Source organism: Astatotilapia calliptera, chromosome 11 (genome assembly GCF_964374335.1).
Source record: "Astatotilapia calliptera chromosome 11, fAstCal68.1, whole genome shotgun sequence".
Lineage (NCBI taxonomy): Eukaryota > Metazoa > Chordata > Actinopteri > Cichliformes > Cichlidae > Astatotilapia > Astatotilapia calliptera.
In genome coordinates, this window is record NC_137432.1 from 28,653,227 (window position 1) to 28,672,818 (window position 19,592).

General features: G+C 39.3%; 2 protein-coding genes across 5 annotated transcripts; one reads left to right on the forward strand and one right to left on the reverse strand.

Annotated features, from left to right (window-relative positions):
- Positions 1 to 852: 852 nt before the first annotated feature.
- On the reverse strand, positions 853 to 15,175 carry rragca (Ras-related GTP binding Ca). The gene is made up of 7 exons (XM_026183812.2): positions 14,580 to 15,175; positions 11,119 to 11,322; positions 10,050 to 10,249; positions 6,763 to 6,877; positions 5,680 to 5,822; positions 5,194 to 5,342; positions 853 to 2,724 (listed from the first exon to the last, which is right to left on the reverse strand). The coding sequence occupies exons 1-7, from the start codon at positions 14,760 to 14,762 to the stop codon at positions 2,570 to 2,572; spliced, it is 1,149 nt and encodes a 382-aa protein (XP_026039597.1). The 5' UTR covers positions 14,763 to 15,175; the 3' UTR covers positions 853 to 2,569.
- Positions 13,837 to 18,701, forward strand: LOC113031602 (c-Myc-binding protein-like). Of its 4 annotated transcripts, none has more exons than XM_026183815.2 (5): positions 13,837 to 13,993; positions 16,362 to 16,437; positions 16,967 to 17,015; positions 17,176 to 17,305; positions 18,253 to 18,701. In XM_026183815.2, exons 1-5 carry the CDS (start codon positions 13,967 to 13,969, stop codon positions 18,298 to 18,300), a joined length of 330 nt encoding a protein of 109 aa, XP_026039600.1. In that variant the 5' UTR covers positions 13,837 to 13,966; the 3' UTR covers positions 18,301 to 18,701. The 4 variants fall into 4 exon arrangements, with proteins under 4 accessions (XP_026039600.1, XP_026039601.1, XP_026039602.1 ...); XM_026183816.2 differs by having other exon boundaries at positions 13,855 to 13,993; positions 16,365 to 16,437; XM_026183817.2 differs by lacking the exon at positions 13,837 to 13,993 and adding an exon at positions 15,642 to 15,958.
- Positions 18,702 to 19,592: the final 891 nt, after the last annotated feature.

Consider the following 19,592-nt stretch of genomic DNA (forward strand, 5'->3'; position numbering starts at 1 on the left):
ACCGCAGGGAAACCATCGGCAGGATTAATGCGGGAGATTTTTATAAGAAATTACTGGCTTAATGAAGTGGATAAAAAAGCTGTCAGTGTTTTATTGCATCTAAATTGTGTGGAAGTGGTGTTTAGCTGTCTCGCCTACTCCCCACATAATGGGTCGTGACAGTAGCTGTGAGGCTTATTTAACTTAACTGGTGAATAACTTGCATGGTGAAGCTATTCACAGAGTTGTTTTTATATGCACTAAACCAGAAAGGGGGGGGGGTCTTTCTCCACTCATTATTATGCCATCTGAACAACAGCCAACTTTAAGAAAACTGACAATTAACAGTCTGTCTTGTTTTATATTGGAGTAGTTTTGTTGAGCAAATAAATGTTAAAATCGGTTATTTGGCATTTTAACATGAAAACATTGAATCGACATAAAGATGCCTTTTTTAGAAATTGGATGCGAGTAAACACCTGCGTTTCCTCAATACTGAGTAATCCAATTTATTCTATTGTCATGCTCATAATGCAGAACCAATAAACGAAGCAGCAGTTCTCGCTGTTGTTATAGACGCTGGTGACATTTAACAAGCTGTATAATTCACCGCACAGGTGAAGCAATGAATGCACACTTTCTGTATTTTTAACAAGTATGAAAAAGACTTATTGGTCTTGGCAAAGAGAAAACTGAATATCATAATAGTGGAGAGGAGGCTTGGATGGTCCTGCAGCACCATCTTGTGTTTGTTTGCACTTTTGCATTAGATAGTGAAGAAAGGGTTGTCAAGCAGAATGCAGACATTTCCACACATGTTGCAAGTTTCTCAAATATCTCTTTAGTCAACGAACTAATAAAAGCACAAGAACACACTTTAAATTTTCATTTATTTCACACAGTATAGCATCACATTACATGAAATCAATCATCCACCACAGTTCTGATGTGCAACAATGAAGCGGCGACTTATTCTCGGGTGACTAATGAAACAACTTCTCGGGCCAGTTTCAAGGAGCACCAGAATTACCTGAATAACTTTGCTGAATAAAACCAGGGGCACCTTCAAAGCTAGAACTTAGTTTTACTCAGAAAAGTTAGCTAGATAATGTGGTAATCCTGGTTCCTGAGTCAAATTCCCGATCTTTAGGTGCAACCGGTACGAGTTTTTACCTCTCAGTCCTGACAGAAGCAAACACAAACATACAGACATGAACAGTGCATTTCATTTTAATGGCGATTATAATAAAATTTGGTCTTTTTCTCCTACTTTAGCAGTTTGAGTTTCTTTGTTAATTCCATTTCCACTCTCCCCTTTTCAAAACAAGAAGCAATGTTTTGGTTGAGAACAATTCAACTGAAAAAACACACTGATGTATGCATGCTTGGAGTAATGATTTGCTCTTGTGACTCCCGCTCATCAGGACTAAACTAAATCAGGTTGCTACATGGGTTAATAATTTTTGGCGGGACTGTGACTGAGTGGAAAAGCATGCAAGCATGCTGCAACCAGTCTGACAATCCTAAACCGTGAGTCCACCTGTTCATCAACCTTCCACCTCATTCATACTCATTCATATACAGCAAATTTAATTAATTTTTTTCTTAAATTGTGGCATAGTGTAACTGGCTCCTATTCATTCATGGTGGCAGTGCTTTTGCAATGTGTATGTCCAAATTTCCAGTAAACTCCTTTTTCTATTCATCATAAAGTCAATCAGAAGCTGTTCCTCAGTGGAGCACAAGCACAGAAGAGTTATTTTCACTGAATGACAGGAGTTTAATCATGCTAAACTGCTCTTAGCTAAAAGGACATATATACGTTTTCTGTTAAGTTCCTTCACAATAACGCGCTTGGGATTTAATCAAAACCTTTCTCACACACACTCACACACACGCACTTTAACTGGACAACACAATCCCTTTTTAGTCTGCTCACAAAACCTTATTTTCCCTTCACAAGTCAAACCAAAAGCAAGTTTTGGGCAGCATTCAGGTAAGGTGAGGTGAATGGTGGTGAGAGAAAAAGCTTGCACTACAGTCAAGCTTTATCTACATAAGGCCATCTCTGAACATGTCCATCGTCTTTTTCAGCACAGAAGTGGTCGGGGTGGGTTCATCACGAGACAGAAGCCTCCAAACTAACAGTTTGTCCATATGAAGAGGTTATAACAGAGGGTTTTATTCCCCCACATCACATTGTTCATACAGAGGAAACAGCAGCTAATTATCACAGCCTTTGACTGCTTTAAGAAATCCAAAGAAAGATCCTGAACCTTTTCCTGTTTAGGTGCAGTTTAGTCTCTCGGCTTCCTCAAAGCTAACACAGTGCTTTGCATTTACCTGATGCCTGAATTTCCCTTCAATCATCCATCTTGGCCTGACCCCTCTGTGCTCCACTGCTGCTCCCACACTCTTGGCTTGAGGCATTTCTCAGTGCTTTAAGTGCTGGGAGCATGGGATAGTGACTGGTGCGCTGGTGAGCCCCAGTTTTGTAGTCTTTTCTCTACAGGCTCCCGAGACCTTCCTAATCTTTCCTTTCCTCTTCCTTCTTGTTGCATCTTTTTGTTTTTTAATTTTGCATCAGCATCTAGATGGTGTTGCGTGGTGTGCCATTGAGTGCAACAGCCTTGGAGCAGGGTGAGCCCATTGCCTGTGGACCAGCTGAACGCGGAGTGGAAACTCCCACCTCGAAGACTTCATGGATAGCCTTCCGGAAACAGTGGAAGTTGTAGTCTATTAGTCCTGTGAAAGCGAAAAACAAAAAACTATGTTATTAAACAACTGATCAGTCCAATGACTGTTTGCTCACTTCCAATGAAATGAACTGGCACTAATTTTTTTAAATGGTAGTTATATTTTGATGACGAGGGAGAGAATATTAACAAAAAAAATCCACACTCTCCACCACCATGGGCAAGACCAAAGACCTGTCAAAGGACATGACAAGCAAGAACGTAGAGCTGCAAGGCTGGATACAAGACCATCAGCACGAAGCTTTGTGAGAACGTGACAGCTGTTGGTACAGTTTTTTGGAAATTGAATAAAATCTAAAATCACTATGAATCGCCCTCCGTCTGGAGTTCTATGCAGGATTGGGGTGAGGATCATGAGAAAGGGGGTGGATCAGCCCAAAACTACATGGGAGGAGCATGTTAATCATCTGAACAGAGTTGGGATCACCAAGAACACCATTGGTAACACAGTATGCTGTAATAGATTCAAATCGTGCAGGACCAAAAATGTCCCCCTGCTCAAGAAGGCACATGAACAGGCCCATCTGAAGTTTATCAGTTGACATCTAAATGTCTCAAAGAAGGCTTGGGAGAAAGTGTTGTGGTCAGATGACACCAAAATTTACCTTGGCATCAACTTGAACTGCAGTGTTCGGAAGAAGAGAAATGTTGAATATATCCAAAGAACACCATCCTCACAGTCAAGCTTGGAGGTGGAAGTATTACGCTTTTTCTGTTTAGGGTACAGGCCAACTTCTCCACACTGAGGGCCCAATGGACAGGGCAAGATATAATGTTACACAGGAACCTCCTCTCAGCCAGAACACTGAAGACGGGTCGTGGATGGCTCTTCCAGCATGACCTGACCCAAAACATTGTCAACAACGTAGTGGCTAAAGTCCATTAAAGTCATAAAGTAGCCGAGCCAGTCTCCAGACTACAATCCTGTAGAGGGAGCTGAAGCTTAGAGTTGCCAAACTGGAGTCTTGCTTTGGGATTCAAACAGTAGCAGTAACAGTGCTTCTGAAAGTCTACAAATCTATAGAATTGCCATATGCTACTGCCAATTATAAAGATTACTCTGGAAGCAGCACGTTTTCAACGAGTTCTGTATTTACAGCTTTACAATTTGATATAGATCCTCTGCTAAGGGAACATTTTATATGTGGACTTGTTGAGTAAATGTTACACTAACTCAAAACTCACTGAAATGTGCATGCATTCCCTTTGGTGATGCAGAAAATGTAAAAGTGTTTTTATAATTTATACTGCTGTTGGGATTTTAACAATTCGCAGCAAAATTTTCTGGCACAACTTCACCTGCTTCCAAGGTGCATGGAGAGGATGAAAGAATTCACAAAGCAGGAACTCCAGCAACACTTGAGGGAAGATGAACAACTTTAATAATTGACCAACGCGTTTCGGCTTGTGGCCTTCATCAGGGTCATTAGGGATTTTAACAATTAGCACACAGAACAAACAAAAAGAACACGTATGCGATCGGTAAATTGAATTTAACTTTTATTCCCATGTGTCCTTTGTTAGGCTATGGGACAGTAACCTTTTAATGTTTAAATGTATGATGTTTAAAATTTCAGCGCTCTATTAATGCTCAGCATTAATCTCATCTCGTTTGCTGCAGTATTGCATTTTAATGTTAGATTTTTTTATGTTCCTTATAGATTCTTATCAGCATTTTAATATCATCTGATAATGTCTCTCATCAGAGTAGGTGACACTCACAGAACCTGAAGCACTCTGAGACAGGCAGAGAAAGCCCACAACCATAACGTGACATCCTGAGGTTTAGGCTTTGTCCAGCCAGCTGATGCAAAGAAAGCCCAGCTATGTTGAAGGTCCTTCATAGTACATCCCATAGCTTGTTTGAATACACAAACTGATCCAGGGCTAACATGCTATTAAATGATCAGGGTCTCAAATACAAATTACAAATTGATATCTTTTTCCTTTAGCACAACAGCTTTAGCTTAAAGTTTGTGATGGGACAAACTTTTAATTTCACTCAAGAATTCATCGACTGTGTTGAATTCTCAAGGAGACACACAATTAAGTATCAAAATAAACCCACTCTCCTACACTCTCCATAATATGGGGGAACAAACTGCAGATGGGCTCAGACAATCACAAGCCACAAAGATATTCACCCAAACTGCCATCCAGTATGTTGCTATTTAAATTAATTGTAAGTGGTGGATCTCCTGTTTTTGGAGCTTGAAAGTCAATTACTGCTTCCTTTTATTACTCCCAACTTTGGCTATCTTTCTGTGTAATGTACTTCAGTGCATGATAACATCCAGGTTTACAAATTTCACTCCATCTGTACACATGCAGACACACACTAATACTGCACTGATAAACAAAGTGAAAGAAAACATGAAGACATTTGACACAAGCCAAAACCATTAACCAAATTAAGCCGAGTGAGCAGCAGAGGATCACAGGTCATCTGACAGCTTACCTTTGCGCTCGAAGCTCTCTTCTCGCAGGATGCAGACAAGGGCCAGGAACTTTGTGACCTCTTTCAGGTACAGCACAGTGGTGTTGTTGAGCTTGATGATGGCCATGGACTCCTTGTCATAGGCACTGCCGCTGCCATCCTCCTTCAGACTAGTGAAACACAACAAAACACTGTAACATTCAAAGAGGAAATGGGAAATAAACTGCAGCTTGTCTATGAGGTTATTAATTGTGCATAAATTAAGTCGTGCTTCAATGAAAGCACCCTCAGACAGCACGTGGGTGAACTCCGTCTCTTAAAGGCTTAAAAGATTTCAAAAGATTCAAGCAAATATGATGGTAGTTATTATTATGCAAATGAATACAGAAAGTTAATATAAAATTAACTTTGTAGACACCACTGACCAAAATTATGTTTATCAAATCATGGAGCACTCATTACTCAACTCTGACCTCTTTTGGTGCATCACTAAAGCACAAAACTCACCCATAGATGCAGGAGACATCGATAACCACATCAATCATATCACAGCACAGTTCATAGGACTGCATGTCCACAGGAGAGCTGTCTGTGGCGATGTAGATCTTACTGACCACGTCAAATAGAAAGGCCTTCTCTATCCCTGAATTCTGTCACCAACAAGAAGACAGACAGAAAAAAGAGGCAGTCAAAAGTGTAATATGGTAAAGAAACAGGAAGCTACTTCCTGTTACAATTAATGTCTGGTAGCAGATCCCTTACTGAGAGAATAAACTAAGTTACAGTTTGTTTGTTTTTTTACAAAGGCTGCAAAAAAACCCCAAAAAAACCAAACAAAACAAAAATCAGATTTTTGATTTGTGTATGATCAGGCTGTAAAATTCAAAAGTTTTTTTTAATGGTCTAAAAGCCTGAAATAGCAAAATAATATAAAGCAAAGAAAATGAGCAGACTCTGAAATGTCATGAGAATAAATGTTTTGTTTTTTTAAAAATAAAAAATTAATATATTTATGAGAACATTATGAATACAAAATGAATGGGAAATGAGCAAGTTGTGGCTTTTTTCGTCATTTTATCGTGTATTATAACATATATACACAATCAGATCTCACAGTAACTCAGGTATGAAGACAATGTGTCATAAGAGCAAGCTAAAGTCAATGCTTATTTATATATATATATATATATATATATATATATATATATATATATATATATATATATATATATATATATATATATATATATATATATATATATATAAAAATACAGTAAATCTTACCAAACCAGTTAATACATTTAAGGAAGAAACAGCTGTTCTCCACTCAAAAGTCATACCCTGAGATAAAACAGTTAAAAGTTACAGAGCGACTACTACTACCAGTGTGGGACAAAGTAGCATTACAACTGAGGATCACAAACATCTTCAGAAAAGGCTGTAGGGACAGTGGAGGAACTGCCAACACTAATGTGGCTTCCGTGCTGGCAATGACTCACGCCATGAACGCTGTCACACATAAATCACTCCATCAGTGACAAAGTTGCAAGAGAATTCTTATGCATAAAGGATTGGTTTTTGTGTGCTTACAGAAATGAAGATATTTAGGAGGTTCTCCAAGGTGGGGAGCTGTGGGATGAGCTTCTGCACCACTTTGCTGAAGGCTTCAAAGATTGAGTGGTCATAAATACTCGTCAAGTAAAAGCTGAATGATGAAGAAAAAAAAAAGGAAGCATATAAGCTGTTACAAGTAGGAAACACTTCTCACTTCCTCAAAATGCATATGAAACCAGGTAAAAATACATAGTCACAAGATCACATGACAAACAGTTGCAGAATTGTAGAAAAGAGATGTGAATCAAAGCATTAAAGCCTGATTCAGACAAAAGCACAAGGATAAAAACTTAATGCTAACTTGGCAAAAAAATTCCGACAAATAAAAAAAACAAAACAGTCTTCATAAGGCTGCTGAAAACTAGGCACACATGACTTATAGACATTGGTTAGTGAGATGTATAAATAAAAAGTTTGTGTCTGAGAAAACAGTGGTGTGAGCCAAATGGAAGTGTCTGCATACACTTGGCAGGAGCTCAACTTCACAATGTATTACGGTGAAGAAAGCACCAGAGGCAGAGATCCACTATATATCCAGGACCGCTCAGGCTGTCTAACCGGAATAAACAACAATCTCACTCCACATAAAACACCCCACAGTGTGCCAACACAGTCCTAAAAATCAACAGTAAAGCTGCTGCAGAGCTGCCCAGGCTTAACCCCGACAGACTGTTTAATGTGCTACACAACACATTTAGACTTCTTATACAGTGTGTCGGAGCAAAGGCTGCAATTAACATTAACTCATCTTATTAGAGCTGCAACATAAATTTCAGTATCTAGTAATTCTGGACTAGTTTAACTCTAGAAAATATCACAAAAATGAATCATGTGGTAGCCATTTGAAACAATGCATGTCTAAGACACTTTGGCCTTGACTTTACTTTTCAAATTAAGAAGTTGCGATACATTTTTATACTGTCTGACAAAATGTCTATTCACCTCCACAGATCTATGACCAAAGTAAACCCTTTCCTGACAAGTTTAGTCTTAAACACTACTTTCAAATCTTAATGAATACAACATATTGTTCACTTTGTAAATGATGATGATGATGATGATGATGAGAGATTAGATAGCCTTTATTTGTCAGTTGCAGTTGCCCAAAAAAAATACAGACAAGCAACATGGGAGAGTATTCCAGTGTGTACAGCTGATCTGGGACCGCTGCAATCTTCGATTGCGCCTCCAGCTGATCCGGTGTCCACATCGGATGGGAGGTAAGCATGGGAGGAGGCGTTGGATCCGGGGTAGGGAGGGTGATAGTGAGGGCGTATCAGTGTACGTGTTTCGTGTGTGTGCATGTGTGTATCCTGTGTTCAGCTAAGAGAAAGCGTCACCACGCCCAGTTAAGCGTCAGTCAACAGTTTCCAGTGGACCCAGGTGGCCTTGAAGGAGGGACAAAGAGTTCCGTCAACAATCCTGTTATCATGGGAAGAATTTGTTGTTCCAGTCAGCTTCAACTTTGGCAAGCCTTCAGCTGGCGCCAGGGGGGCCGCATGAGTGAAGATCGTGAATGTTTGGGTTTAGTGCGAACAACTGCATCCAACTTTTACAGTTGGTCTAATGTCCATCACTGGTCACCAGTTCTGTCCATTCCCGTTGTTCTTCTCCAAGATCTTATCCATATTGCGTTCAAAACACAGTCTGAGTACAGCCCTGCCAATCGTCTATCATATCGGCCAGCCTTATGGGATTTTGAACAGCTGTAGCTGCTTCTTGTTCTTCGATAAGCCAGGTCAAAGCCAGCTCCAATCAGCCAGAACTCTGTTATCATGGTTCCAAATTGGTAGATGTTGTTCATTGTCCTCCATCGAGAGTGTCGCTAGACACGACGCAACCGACCATCGAGTATCCGGCAGCAAACGTCTCCGCAGGACAATCGGGCTCTCCCAAGCCTAGCAGGGTGTCAATTCCATTACAGGACCAGTTGATCAAATCCATAATTCTTTAGGTTTTAGAGAACAAGACTGGGAAACTCTTTGAGGGTTAGAGTTAGACGAGACTAGACAAACACATATGATGGTCCCTATTAGAATCAAAAGCAGAAGTACTTAAAGTATCAAATGTCCATGTTTGTTTAGTTACTTTTACCTCCTCTTGTTTCAAAATGGTAGGATGAGTATAGCCAAAACAAGTAACTTGAGGCTTCAAAAGATGAATTTACTATGATGGTGAATTTTTGACACCAACCACACATCAAAACAAACCAAATAAAGAATTTTAAAAAACTGAAGCCATGACATCCATTGTGCGAAATGGCAAAGTATTAATAGCATTCTATGACAAAATTTAAGATCATTTCTTCAATCTAAAGACTACTAAATGAACATATTTAGTCCTCAGGCTATATAAAAGTTAAAACTTTTAGCATTTATATCAGAAAACAAACAAACCATGGTGTGCTATGTGCACACAAAGATGAACCAAACAGCAGATGTGTACTTTGGCTTTCTTTCTGCATCTCAAGTTTTTCTGCCCTTTGGAGCCTTAATCACAACAGCTCTGATAGCTGTGGCAGAGGCCACTCTTGCTTCATTAAGAGGTCAAAGAGGAATCTCACAGGAACACTAAAACTATGCAGACAATGTTGAAGACACAGACTACTGGATATATAATGACGGAAACAGAAGCTACTTTTAGGCCTTATTATTAGCAACAACACCAATTACCAAATGACATTAATAAAAACAACCATCCCAATGGCTTTTCTACTGCAATTATTGAAAAAGGGAAAAACAAACAAAAAGCCACTCTGATTGAAGCAAGAACACTTTACCAAAAAATCCAAAAATTATTTTATATCATACTCTTAAACCATTTTTATCAAATAGGATGAGTGGGGCCAAGTATAAAACGTTTGTGGAAGAGGTTAAAACATCTCTCAGTCTCATGTGTCATTACCAGTCAGTGAGGTTGTCTTTTTGTGTCTGCACTGACTTGTATTTACTCATGTCTGTTTACGACAACGTGATTACGGATGTTAAAACTGTCTTGAATAAAGCCAGTTTTGTTGAGAGACTATGCTTTGTCTGAGAGATTTGGAGTAAGCGATTAACTGCTGTACCAACTTATTAATGGCCATATAAGCTGTGGCTTGTTTTCTTGATTAGTTAAATCTGTTAACAGTAGAGTTATTGTATTGCATTATTGAGTGTGTGAAACTTTGTTTGCTGAAAATCAAATATAAAACAGGATGGATGTCTTCCCCCCCCTTATTCTGGCTTTTACAGATGATAAAAATAATCACAAGTTAATCGTACCTGAGATGCAGCTTCTCTAAACTGGCATCTACCAGATCATCATTGGCTCTCTGATGGATGTCTCTTTGGGTTTCGATCTTGTGATCGTCTGACAAGCCGTCAACTTTGTGGATAAACACCTCGAAGTTTATCTCTGGATTGACCCTGTAGGCCCGCGACACAGTGAGATGAAGCCTACTCAGAGCCTCCACATAATCATCCTATAACAAAGAAGATGACACAAAAACAGGCATGTTCACAAAGTGAATCTAAAACGAGATTTAAAGCATAATCTGCTGTTCTGGACACAAAACCAGAAACAACATGTAGCATAGAATATTTAACAATTTTAATACTACCATGCTGCTTTATTCTTACAGAACACTACATCCATAATCTGCTCTTTTTTAACCTTAAAAACTTTATGAGAAAAAATTTTAATGTAGTAAGAGTGTATATAATATCCAACAATGTCCTTCAAAAAAAAAGAAAAAAAAAAGAAAAAAGTTATCACAGTGACATAAACAGGAAAATCAAGATGTGCTTCTTCTTAAAGAAGTGAGAATGACAGTCTTGTGAGCTAAGCCCAACATAATTATTAGCTGTCACTTCAGATAACATGGAGGAGTACATTCTCATCAGTTTAAAGTGAGGTTTGAGGAAATGCACCTCTGCCTCGCCTCCCAAAACAGCAAAAGGAAAACAGCTCTCCTCTCATATCACTGTGTGACCAACTGCTGAAGCAAATTGAATCTGATGCACCTTGAGCACAAATAAAGCCATGCAATCAGATGAGCTGTGGCTTATATCGCAGCTGAGATTACTTCTTGAAAGCACTCAGAGTCATGTGGACAGCGCAGGCATAAAAGCCGTGGCATGTAATTGTCTTTTATTCAAGCCACTCTGGCTGTTCATCAGCCAGCTCATTCTTCAGTGCTGAAATGGGTGTATACTTGGATGCCTGTTTTCTTCTTCTGTACAGTTTCATCTTAATAAAAATGTAAGTGGTCGTGATTCTGAAAGCGGTCTGATTTTGCACTTCTACACTTTATCTTATCAAACAATTCTTCCTCTTTTTTTTTCTCTTCACCTGAGCATCAATAACAAATATCAGAGCCCCGGTTCCTCTGAAGATCATCTCGTAGTCGAAGGTGGGGTCAAAGAAGTCGACCTGGCCGGGGAAGTCCCAGATCTGGAAGTTGACAAAAGAGCTACTGGAGATGTCATCCTTGTAGATCTTGTTGGTGCTCTCCAGAAACAAGGTCTCATTGGGAGACATTTTGTGAAATACCACCTGAAATGAAAATTGATGCCATGTTTCAGTTGAATAAATACAAACAGAGTCTAAAGTGAGGAACCGGATTTACATTAATTAAATTTAGTGGGGAAAACTGGTATATGATGACACTCAGCAAACAGTGGGATTATGAGAAATTGCACTTTTGTAAGAGGGTCACTGAAACTTTAATATAGCAGTGACCACAAATCTGTGGTAATTCTGACACTAGCTGCTGGGGAAAAAAATGCATCTGTCTGTTCTCATTACTTCATCTTTATTTATTGGAAATACTGGGGACAGAGGACACAGCGCTAATCATTGTAGTCACTAGACAAACATGCGCTTCTTCAAATTTTCAATACTGCAATCAATTCTTAACTGCCACTGACATAACAAGTATGTTTTTCTTAAATCAAGAGTGTTGGATATCAATTTAGTTTTATTACAATTCTTTATTTCTAAAGTCTAGTTTTTATTTTTATATTAAATAAATACTTCAATAAAAACTGGGGAGCTAGATCATTTGGAAGGGGCTCACATACGAGCTGGTACTCCTCCACACTGAAAGGAGGGACTTTGGTGATTTGAGAATCTGACTAAGATGCCTTGTTACTCCTAGACGAGTAATTTCAGGTATGTCCTACCAAAAGGAGACCCTGGGCAGATTCATGGAGATTTGATATGTTTAAACTGAGATGGTTGTCCTCACGGAAGAGTTTGAGGAGGTGGCCATAAAGAGGGGGTCTAACAGATGTGTAAATAAAAAAATTTCAGTATAATAACCTTGTTAACTTTTGTTGCGGGTGTGAATTTAAACAGACTTGAAGTCATCCAGCAACGTTTTAAGTCCGATGACCGTACATTTGTATGTGTGAAGACATGTGTAAGGTTTTCTTCACTTGTGGTTTACAAATGGCTGTTCCATAATCCCATTATTAAAATATTGCAGTCATGTGAAAGATTATCACAATAGTGCTGTAATTTGCTTTATAGTGTTACTCTAGCACAAGGATATCATCCAGACATCACATGTAGAACAAGAGGGAAAAGGGCAAAACACTGCAGACTCAGATCCATTGCAACACGTCATTCTCGTCAGCATTTTTCAGCTTTTCACGCTGCGGAAAGTAAAGTGGCTGCTGTACATTGAACTGAAGTTAACAATTAATGAGAGGAAGGCTTAACAAATAGGGTAGAAAACGAGATGTATTGGACGTGTGATGTGGTAGGAGTATTTGCTCCCCTGCTGGCATTTTAAATCAATGTGTCGTCCACTGAGGTCACCGGCCGATGAACCAGCAAAAATCCAAATCACATGATTCTCGGGCCCAGTTGGCAGCTTACATCGAAATGTTAATCTTCGACTTGAGGGTGTATGGGTTATAGCAAACACAGTGCAAGTGCACATATATGCACTGGCACAGAAGTGTGCTTCGTCACAAGAAAGTTTCTCCATGCACTTTCTGTAGGTTAGGTTTGCAGCACGTCAAGCTATAAGCAGTCTTTTCATACTTCCCCCTTGGATTTGAACATAAATAATAAAATATCATAGAAGGGTCAACTACGTCTAATCTATTATTAAACAACAGTGCAACAACAGTGAAAGTGGCAGGCCAAGAAACATATTCTGAGCAGCCTATAGATGAAATATGAAATAAAGACTAGAAAAAGGGAAAAAAAATAGAAAAAGTGGAACCAGCCTTGAGGGTTTGCTGCATGACAGGTGGTTGTGGTCATTTGATTATTTACAGTTACAATTCCATACTTTGGGGAATTAACAAAATTAACTGAGACTCAGTTTCTGGACTTTTTTAAAGAATCTTATCATTCCGCCTTATACTGTGCCTATTTTTAATTATGTTGTAGTTAACTGGATTACTAGTAATGAACTTTTTTTTTTTTTAATTATTATTCTTTACATATATTAACTTTTTTAAAAACTTTTTTTCCTGTTTTCTTTTAAGGAAACAGCAAGTCATCTGCCTCCGCCTGAGCCCATCCCTAGCACCAACCCACAATATCTACAAGTCCCTTTTCTGTTATCCACACTCCTGCTTTTCCTTCTCTCTCACTGCCTCCGAATGTGCCTTCCCCCTTTGCCAACAACTGCAAAGTTTCCACAGGCGTTGGTGGCTTGTTGCCTCTGCCATAACTTGTAATATCAACTTTTTTTGGCTCCAGGCTTACAGCAGTCACCAAAGCTGACAGAGGTTTTGCCTTCATATTAAATGTCATCTACACTCATACAGGGTTTTACTTTGTGGGGTGAGGGTGGCGTTTCCCTGCATTTAGCTAGCAAAAAGTCTGTGTTAATCATCATCCATAGATTTAAGTATCTTTGGCCATTTAAAAAAAAAAATCAAAAAAAATCAAAAATGCATTTCAAACTTAAGCAAATTAAGCATCACTTTTTAAAAACATTTTATAGACAGTCATTAATATGCTTTAATGGAAGGCCAAAACTGCTTATGAAATTAATAATTAGGAATTCAGGTGAAAACACAGGTGCCGCTGGTCATAGCAATCTCAGAGCAGCTACTGAGGTCATCTCCTAACAAGGAGCTGTGTCACTATACGGCGGGCTTAATTTCCTTGAGCATACTGGAGTCCTGGCTGTTCCTGATTTTTTGAGAGTGTGGGAGCGTCTGAATAGTCCATCATGCACAGGGGCAGTTACTGGAGGGGGGTAAGTAGCGGCCGAACAAATTTTTTATCCCTCTTTCTGAGATAAAATGGGTACGACTCAGGTAAAGAGGCCTTGCACGTGCTGCACTGATTTAAAAAGTGTTATGGCTTGCAGACCGAAAGGTGTGGTCGCTCTGATATCATGTGAAAGGCACACTCCAAATCTATACCGCACAGTTGGGTGGGACTGACATAGACTTTCTTTTCTGTTTTTTGTTTGCATGTCGGATAAGTTGTTAACCAAACAGTCACATGCTGCATGTACACACGCACCATTAAAGATGCACCGAGCGCCTCTGTTCAGCTGGTTAATAATTCACTCCTGCGGACACACCGGTGTTAGTTCACACAGATAACCAAGTGACCATTAGCTTTCTACAAATTTTCTTTATTATGACTATTATTGTTATTATTTCTTCAATTCTTACGTAGCTGAGCACGCCGTCAGCTGACTGATAACCGTCATCGCTCGCGACATGCTAACCCAACTCGGTAGCTATTTTGGCTAACGTCCCGTTTATACTCGCGTGAGGCTGAGGCAGGCGGCGCTCGCCTCGGAAGGCTAACAGTTTAACATCTCCGCCTACCTTCTGTATCGACGATTTGCCGCTTCTCCTCAGGCCCATAAGCAGGATCCTGGGTTTGCTGTCGGACGGTGCCGGGCTGTCCTCGATGTCGGCCTCCTCTTCACCATAACCGAAATCTTTGGGAAACGAGTCCGCAACCCCGTAGCTGTCAGACAGCTGTTCCACCTCGTACTGAATCGACATTTTGTCCTAAGCACGGTCGCTTCCCCCCTTATTCCCCCCGTTTACTTTGTCGGTTAGTTGTTTGTTTGTAGCGGGCCGTTGGTAGGCACCATGAAGTAACGTCACCCGATGGAGATAGTTTGTCAATAACGCCTGAGCCACTTGGAAACGCAGAGCGTGATCCCACACATTTCCTTAGGATTTCCTCTCGCCCTGAAAAAAAACCTCACCATTTAGTCCCGCCCTTTGATTCTGATTCGCTGCTTTGGTTACAATTCGACAGGTGATTGGCCGAGCAGCCTGCCACTTTAATGAGGTTCACCGCTGTCACCTGACTAGTACGCGGACTTGTTTTATGAACTGTCGCTCGAAAGAGGAGAAAATAAAACCTTTCATTTTTTTAAATGAGCTATTTTAAACCACCTAGAGTATTTTTTTTTGTGGACTAAAATAATAGTCACAAATGATCTTGGGTTAAAAGGGAACATTTAATGAAGACGAACCAAACAGAGTGTGTTATAGTGTTATTCTGTGTTGTTACCAGCAGATGGAAGCAGGCGCCTACTACAGTGAAGCAAAGGCTTTCATGAGCCTTCTGAAATGTAGGAATTATTTCTTTCCGCAATTGCAGGACAGATTAAATAATCCATGTTGAGTAAATAAATCCATTGTTGTGTAAATTATATTGCCTATGCAATGCCGCATAGCATACGGCAACTACAATAACTCTTAAAAAGTGTACCTAGTGTATCTGTATAAAAACTGCCTGAGCTGGACACACCTAATTTTTTGATGGTTTATTATTTATTATTGTTCCTAAACACGATGATATTATTTTGTTGTTGTTGTTTTGTTTAGCAGTTTTGACGCATTATTTGCCCTCCAATCGCAGAATGGCCTAAGAGTGCAATTTTAAGTGCTTTGTAAAAGAGGGAAAACAACAGAAATGGAGATATGTAAGAATTTATCACTGGTTTCGTGACGAGGAACCTTTGCACGTTCTTATATTCCCGAGGAGCTCCTGAATGCAGCTTTGACTCTGCGGAGCAGTTGGTTGAGCGAAGAAGATAAACGAAAGTAAACTTTTACCGACCCGGCCGGCGGTGTACCTGATTCTCAAAGTTAGGTGCTCCCATTTTAAGCGGAACGCTAAATATAGGAGCTGTCTACACGAAAAAGGCAGTTTTCTAACCGACATTACTATGGCACATTATAAAGTAAGCGCGTGTGCTGTCATTGTATTCATTTTACTCTGCTGTTTTTAAGAACCCGCTTCATGTCCTGTGTTTCAAGCACAGCTAAGCTAATGTTAGCAGGGAGGGAGGCTCATCGGGAGGTCGCCATCGCACCTGTGACGGCTTGTATTTGGGCTTTCTCGGTGATGGGGGTCTGCAAATGTTTGTGGGTAAACAGAGTTTGGAGAACGTAAATAAACTAGCTACGGCTACAAATTATACTTTCTTTATTACACATTTGAAGTCCAGGGCATTAAATACGAGGGAATTACAAATAGTGAGAACACTCTTAATCATATTGGCCCACTCTAATAGGCAAGACGTGACAGCTTAAAGGTACTTTATGATTAGCTGGTAATAAAATGTCTTATTTTTCTTCCTCCAGCAGGGTCCAGACCCCAAGAGGGAACAGTTTAGGAGATACTTGGAGAAAGCTGGTGTTGTTGACAGTCTAACTAGTGGTAAGGTGCATTTCTTTTCTGTTAAAGTCATTATACTAGCTTTGGGAGCTATTCGCAAAGTATTGCAGAGCATAACTGAAAGCTAGACCCTCTTCTGACAGTGCTGCAAATTATTATCTGACACCAAGTAGCCTTGAGGGGAAACGTCGAAAACCTTTTCACCAGTGTCAGGCTTTTTAGTAAACACATCTTAAGAACATGGATTGATAGCTAATGTAATGTTGATAGAGAATGTAACATATCAAACATACATTTTTTGCAGGATTTTCCACCTATTAAGAATTTTTGACTTGTTTTTCACTGTAAGAAATGGTGCTGAACGTCTCAAATTCATTAGATTATAATTTGAGTTAACGTAAATGCACAGTACAAGGACTTTGCTTGAGTAAACAGTCCAAATTTGCCATTTAACTCACGAATTATGTTATCAGAGGTCAAGTAAACAGAACTAAGAGTCCATCCAAGTATTTACTGACAGTCAGTGATAAGTAGAAAGTTTAACTCTTTTCTCTCCCCTCCTGGTCTTCAGTTCTAGTGTCGCTATATGAACAACAAGAAAAGCCCAACAACGCTTTGGAGTATCCTTCTAATTGCACAAGCTGATTCTGAACATTATGAGCCTGCAACATTATGATCTGTGTGTTGAGGTGAACCTTCAGCTGATATTTTCCCTCCCAGCTACAAGTCTGAACAGAAATTACACTCGCTGTAGATTCTTTAACTGGCTCCTTCTACCAGATTTGTCAAGCAGCAACTCGGTGCTGTTGGGCAGACTTCAGAAGATGCTGAGGCTCTGCAGCAGGAGGTGATTAATCTCAGGCAAAAGTGTGCACGCTTGGCAGGGGAAAATAAAGAGCTTAAAGCAAAGGTAAGCCTCCAGTGGTTTGTAAAAAGACTTTTTTTCTTCTTTTTTTTTTTTTTAAAACCTCATTTAGATTTTAAGATTTTTGAAGCACAGTCATTATAATTAGACACAGAATGCAAAGAAGACATGGTGTCCTACAGCTGGCCAGAATAAATTAATGCCAAGATACCACAAGTTGAAATAAAAAGCAAAAAAATGTTGTGCAATGATTTCACAATTCATCAGTACATAAGTTAATACAACACAAAAATAGATCTTTTAGTCTTCAATTATTCTAAAGTTCAGAGTACAAACTTTAACATGCACAAAAGTAGCGCGACATATCCAATATAACTTGAAATGAGACAAAGGGAGACAAAATGACCCCATGACCTTGGAGCAGTGTGTTCGATTGAAGCATTAACAAGTTTTAACCAGCGTTACAAATGTAAACGAGTGATACTTTCCTGAAAACATGCAGCTGATGCCTCCCAGTTTGTTGTTTGTTTTCAATATTTAACGTCATATTTGGGAAACTGTTTTGCTGGAAAAATTTGGATCATGCATAATTTTTCAATGTAATCTTTTCCATACATTCTTTCCGATACCAATCACATAATCTCCTGAAGTGCAATGAAAAGGAATTTGCTCAAAAACTCCTTGTGACTGTCTGGTAGTTTTGTTATGATGTAGTGTGTCCAGACTAGTAAGGACAAAAGAAGCAAACCTCAATCATGTACCACGTCCTACCTTTGTCGTGGTACAGCTCTATTCCGAGGCTTCTGGTATGAGTGTTGTATCGCTTCTCGTGGGTCAGTGTGTTGTCTGCCATGATGCTTTTTGATACCTGTCTGTAACAGTGTGTATTTATTTTTTTTATCTGACAGTCTGCATGGACACAAGGAGCTCCTGAAAGGCTTGTGAACTCGACTAATGTTGATGTTTGGGTTTTTTTTCTTCTTTCTTTCTAGCTCCAGCGTTATGAATCTGTACCTGAAGATGGAGGCACAGCTAACTAGACCCCAACCCAACAGCATTTTGTTTCTACGTTGCTATCACTTTAAAAATTGAAGGCGAGACAACACTTAGGTGAAAACTAAACATTTTTATGTTGCTGTTTTGTCTTTTTTATAAATCTCAGTTTCTACTTTACTACTTTTGATTTAACTTATTTTGTACATGAATGTATATAAGTGTTGGTTTTTTTTAGTTTATTTAGTCTTTAGTATAGCTTTATAGTAGAAACTGACTTTCAGCATGACGAGTGGGTTAGTAATAGACAGTAGTCATTAAGCTGTTTGTTTTACTTTCCTGTCTTGTTAAGAGGACACACACTGATCAATGTATGTGTGTTATTTACAAAAATCTGGTGTAGGTGCACAAAAATATATCACATCTAAAATAAAACATGGCCATGTAATCACTGTTTTTGTTTGTTTGTTTGTTTTTCCAATTTTAATCAATTTATTTACAGCAAACAATCAGTGAGTTCTGTAATGCAACAGAGTTACTGTGGTCATTTACAGCTTTGTAGGCTCATTAACACACATCCTCAATCACCCGCTGAAAGAAACCAGATATAAAACACATTAAAAAACAAACACCAAGCACAAAGACCTTGGGGACCAGAGCACATTAGGCTTTCTTCCACACTTAAAAACCTATTTCTCCAAGTGCATACAAAAACCAAAACTGTGAAACGGGCGAAGAAAACTGACAGTATTGTTTTTGTTCAGATAAGTGCTTATAGTAATGTGTCATTTGAGATTTAAAATCCAGTCCAGATGCTGTGAAACCTGAAATTACATTAGAAAACTTCCAATCAGATGTTCTTCTGTTTAACAAGATTTTTTCTGGAAATCCACAAATTAAACGACTGGTAGAGGAGGGTTTAAATGAATAAAACAGCCAAAGCACCGTTGTCACAGCTCACCTGTGTCTACCCAGTGCAGACATGTCTAAAGTTACTAAATAAATAAAAAATAATAAAAATAAAGCAGCTGGTGTAAAGTTTCTCAATGTAAAAGGAGCGCATTTATAGGCTGGACCGCTGTGTCCTGTAATGATTTTTAGATTTGCAGATCTGAGATTCGTTTGTTGCTTCTGTTACCACTAATGTTTCGTAGTTGGAGGAAGCTATATCCTGAGCTCTAAAACTCCCTTTTAACAGGAAGAAACCTCCAGCAGAACCAGTCTCAGGGAGGGGCGGCCATCTGCCGCGACCAGTTGGAGTGAGGGGAGCTTTATTCTTCTGCCATCCCTTCTCTAGTATCCAGAGCCCATCAAGAGCGTGCCCCATAGAAACCAGAGA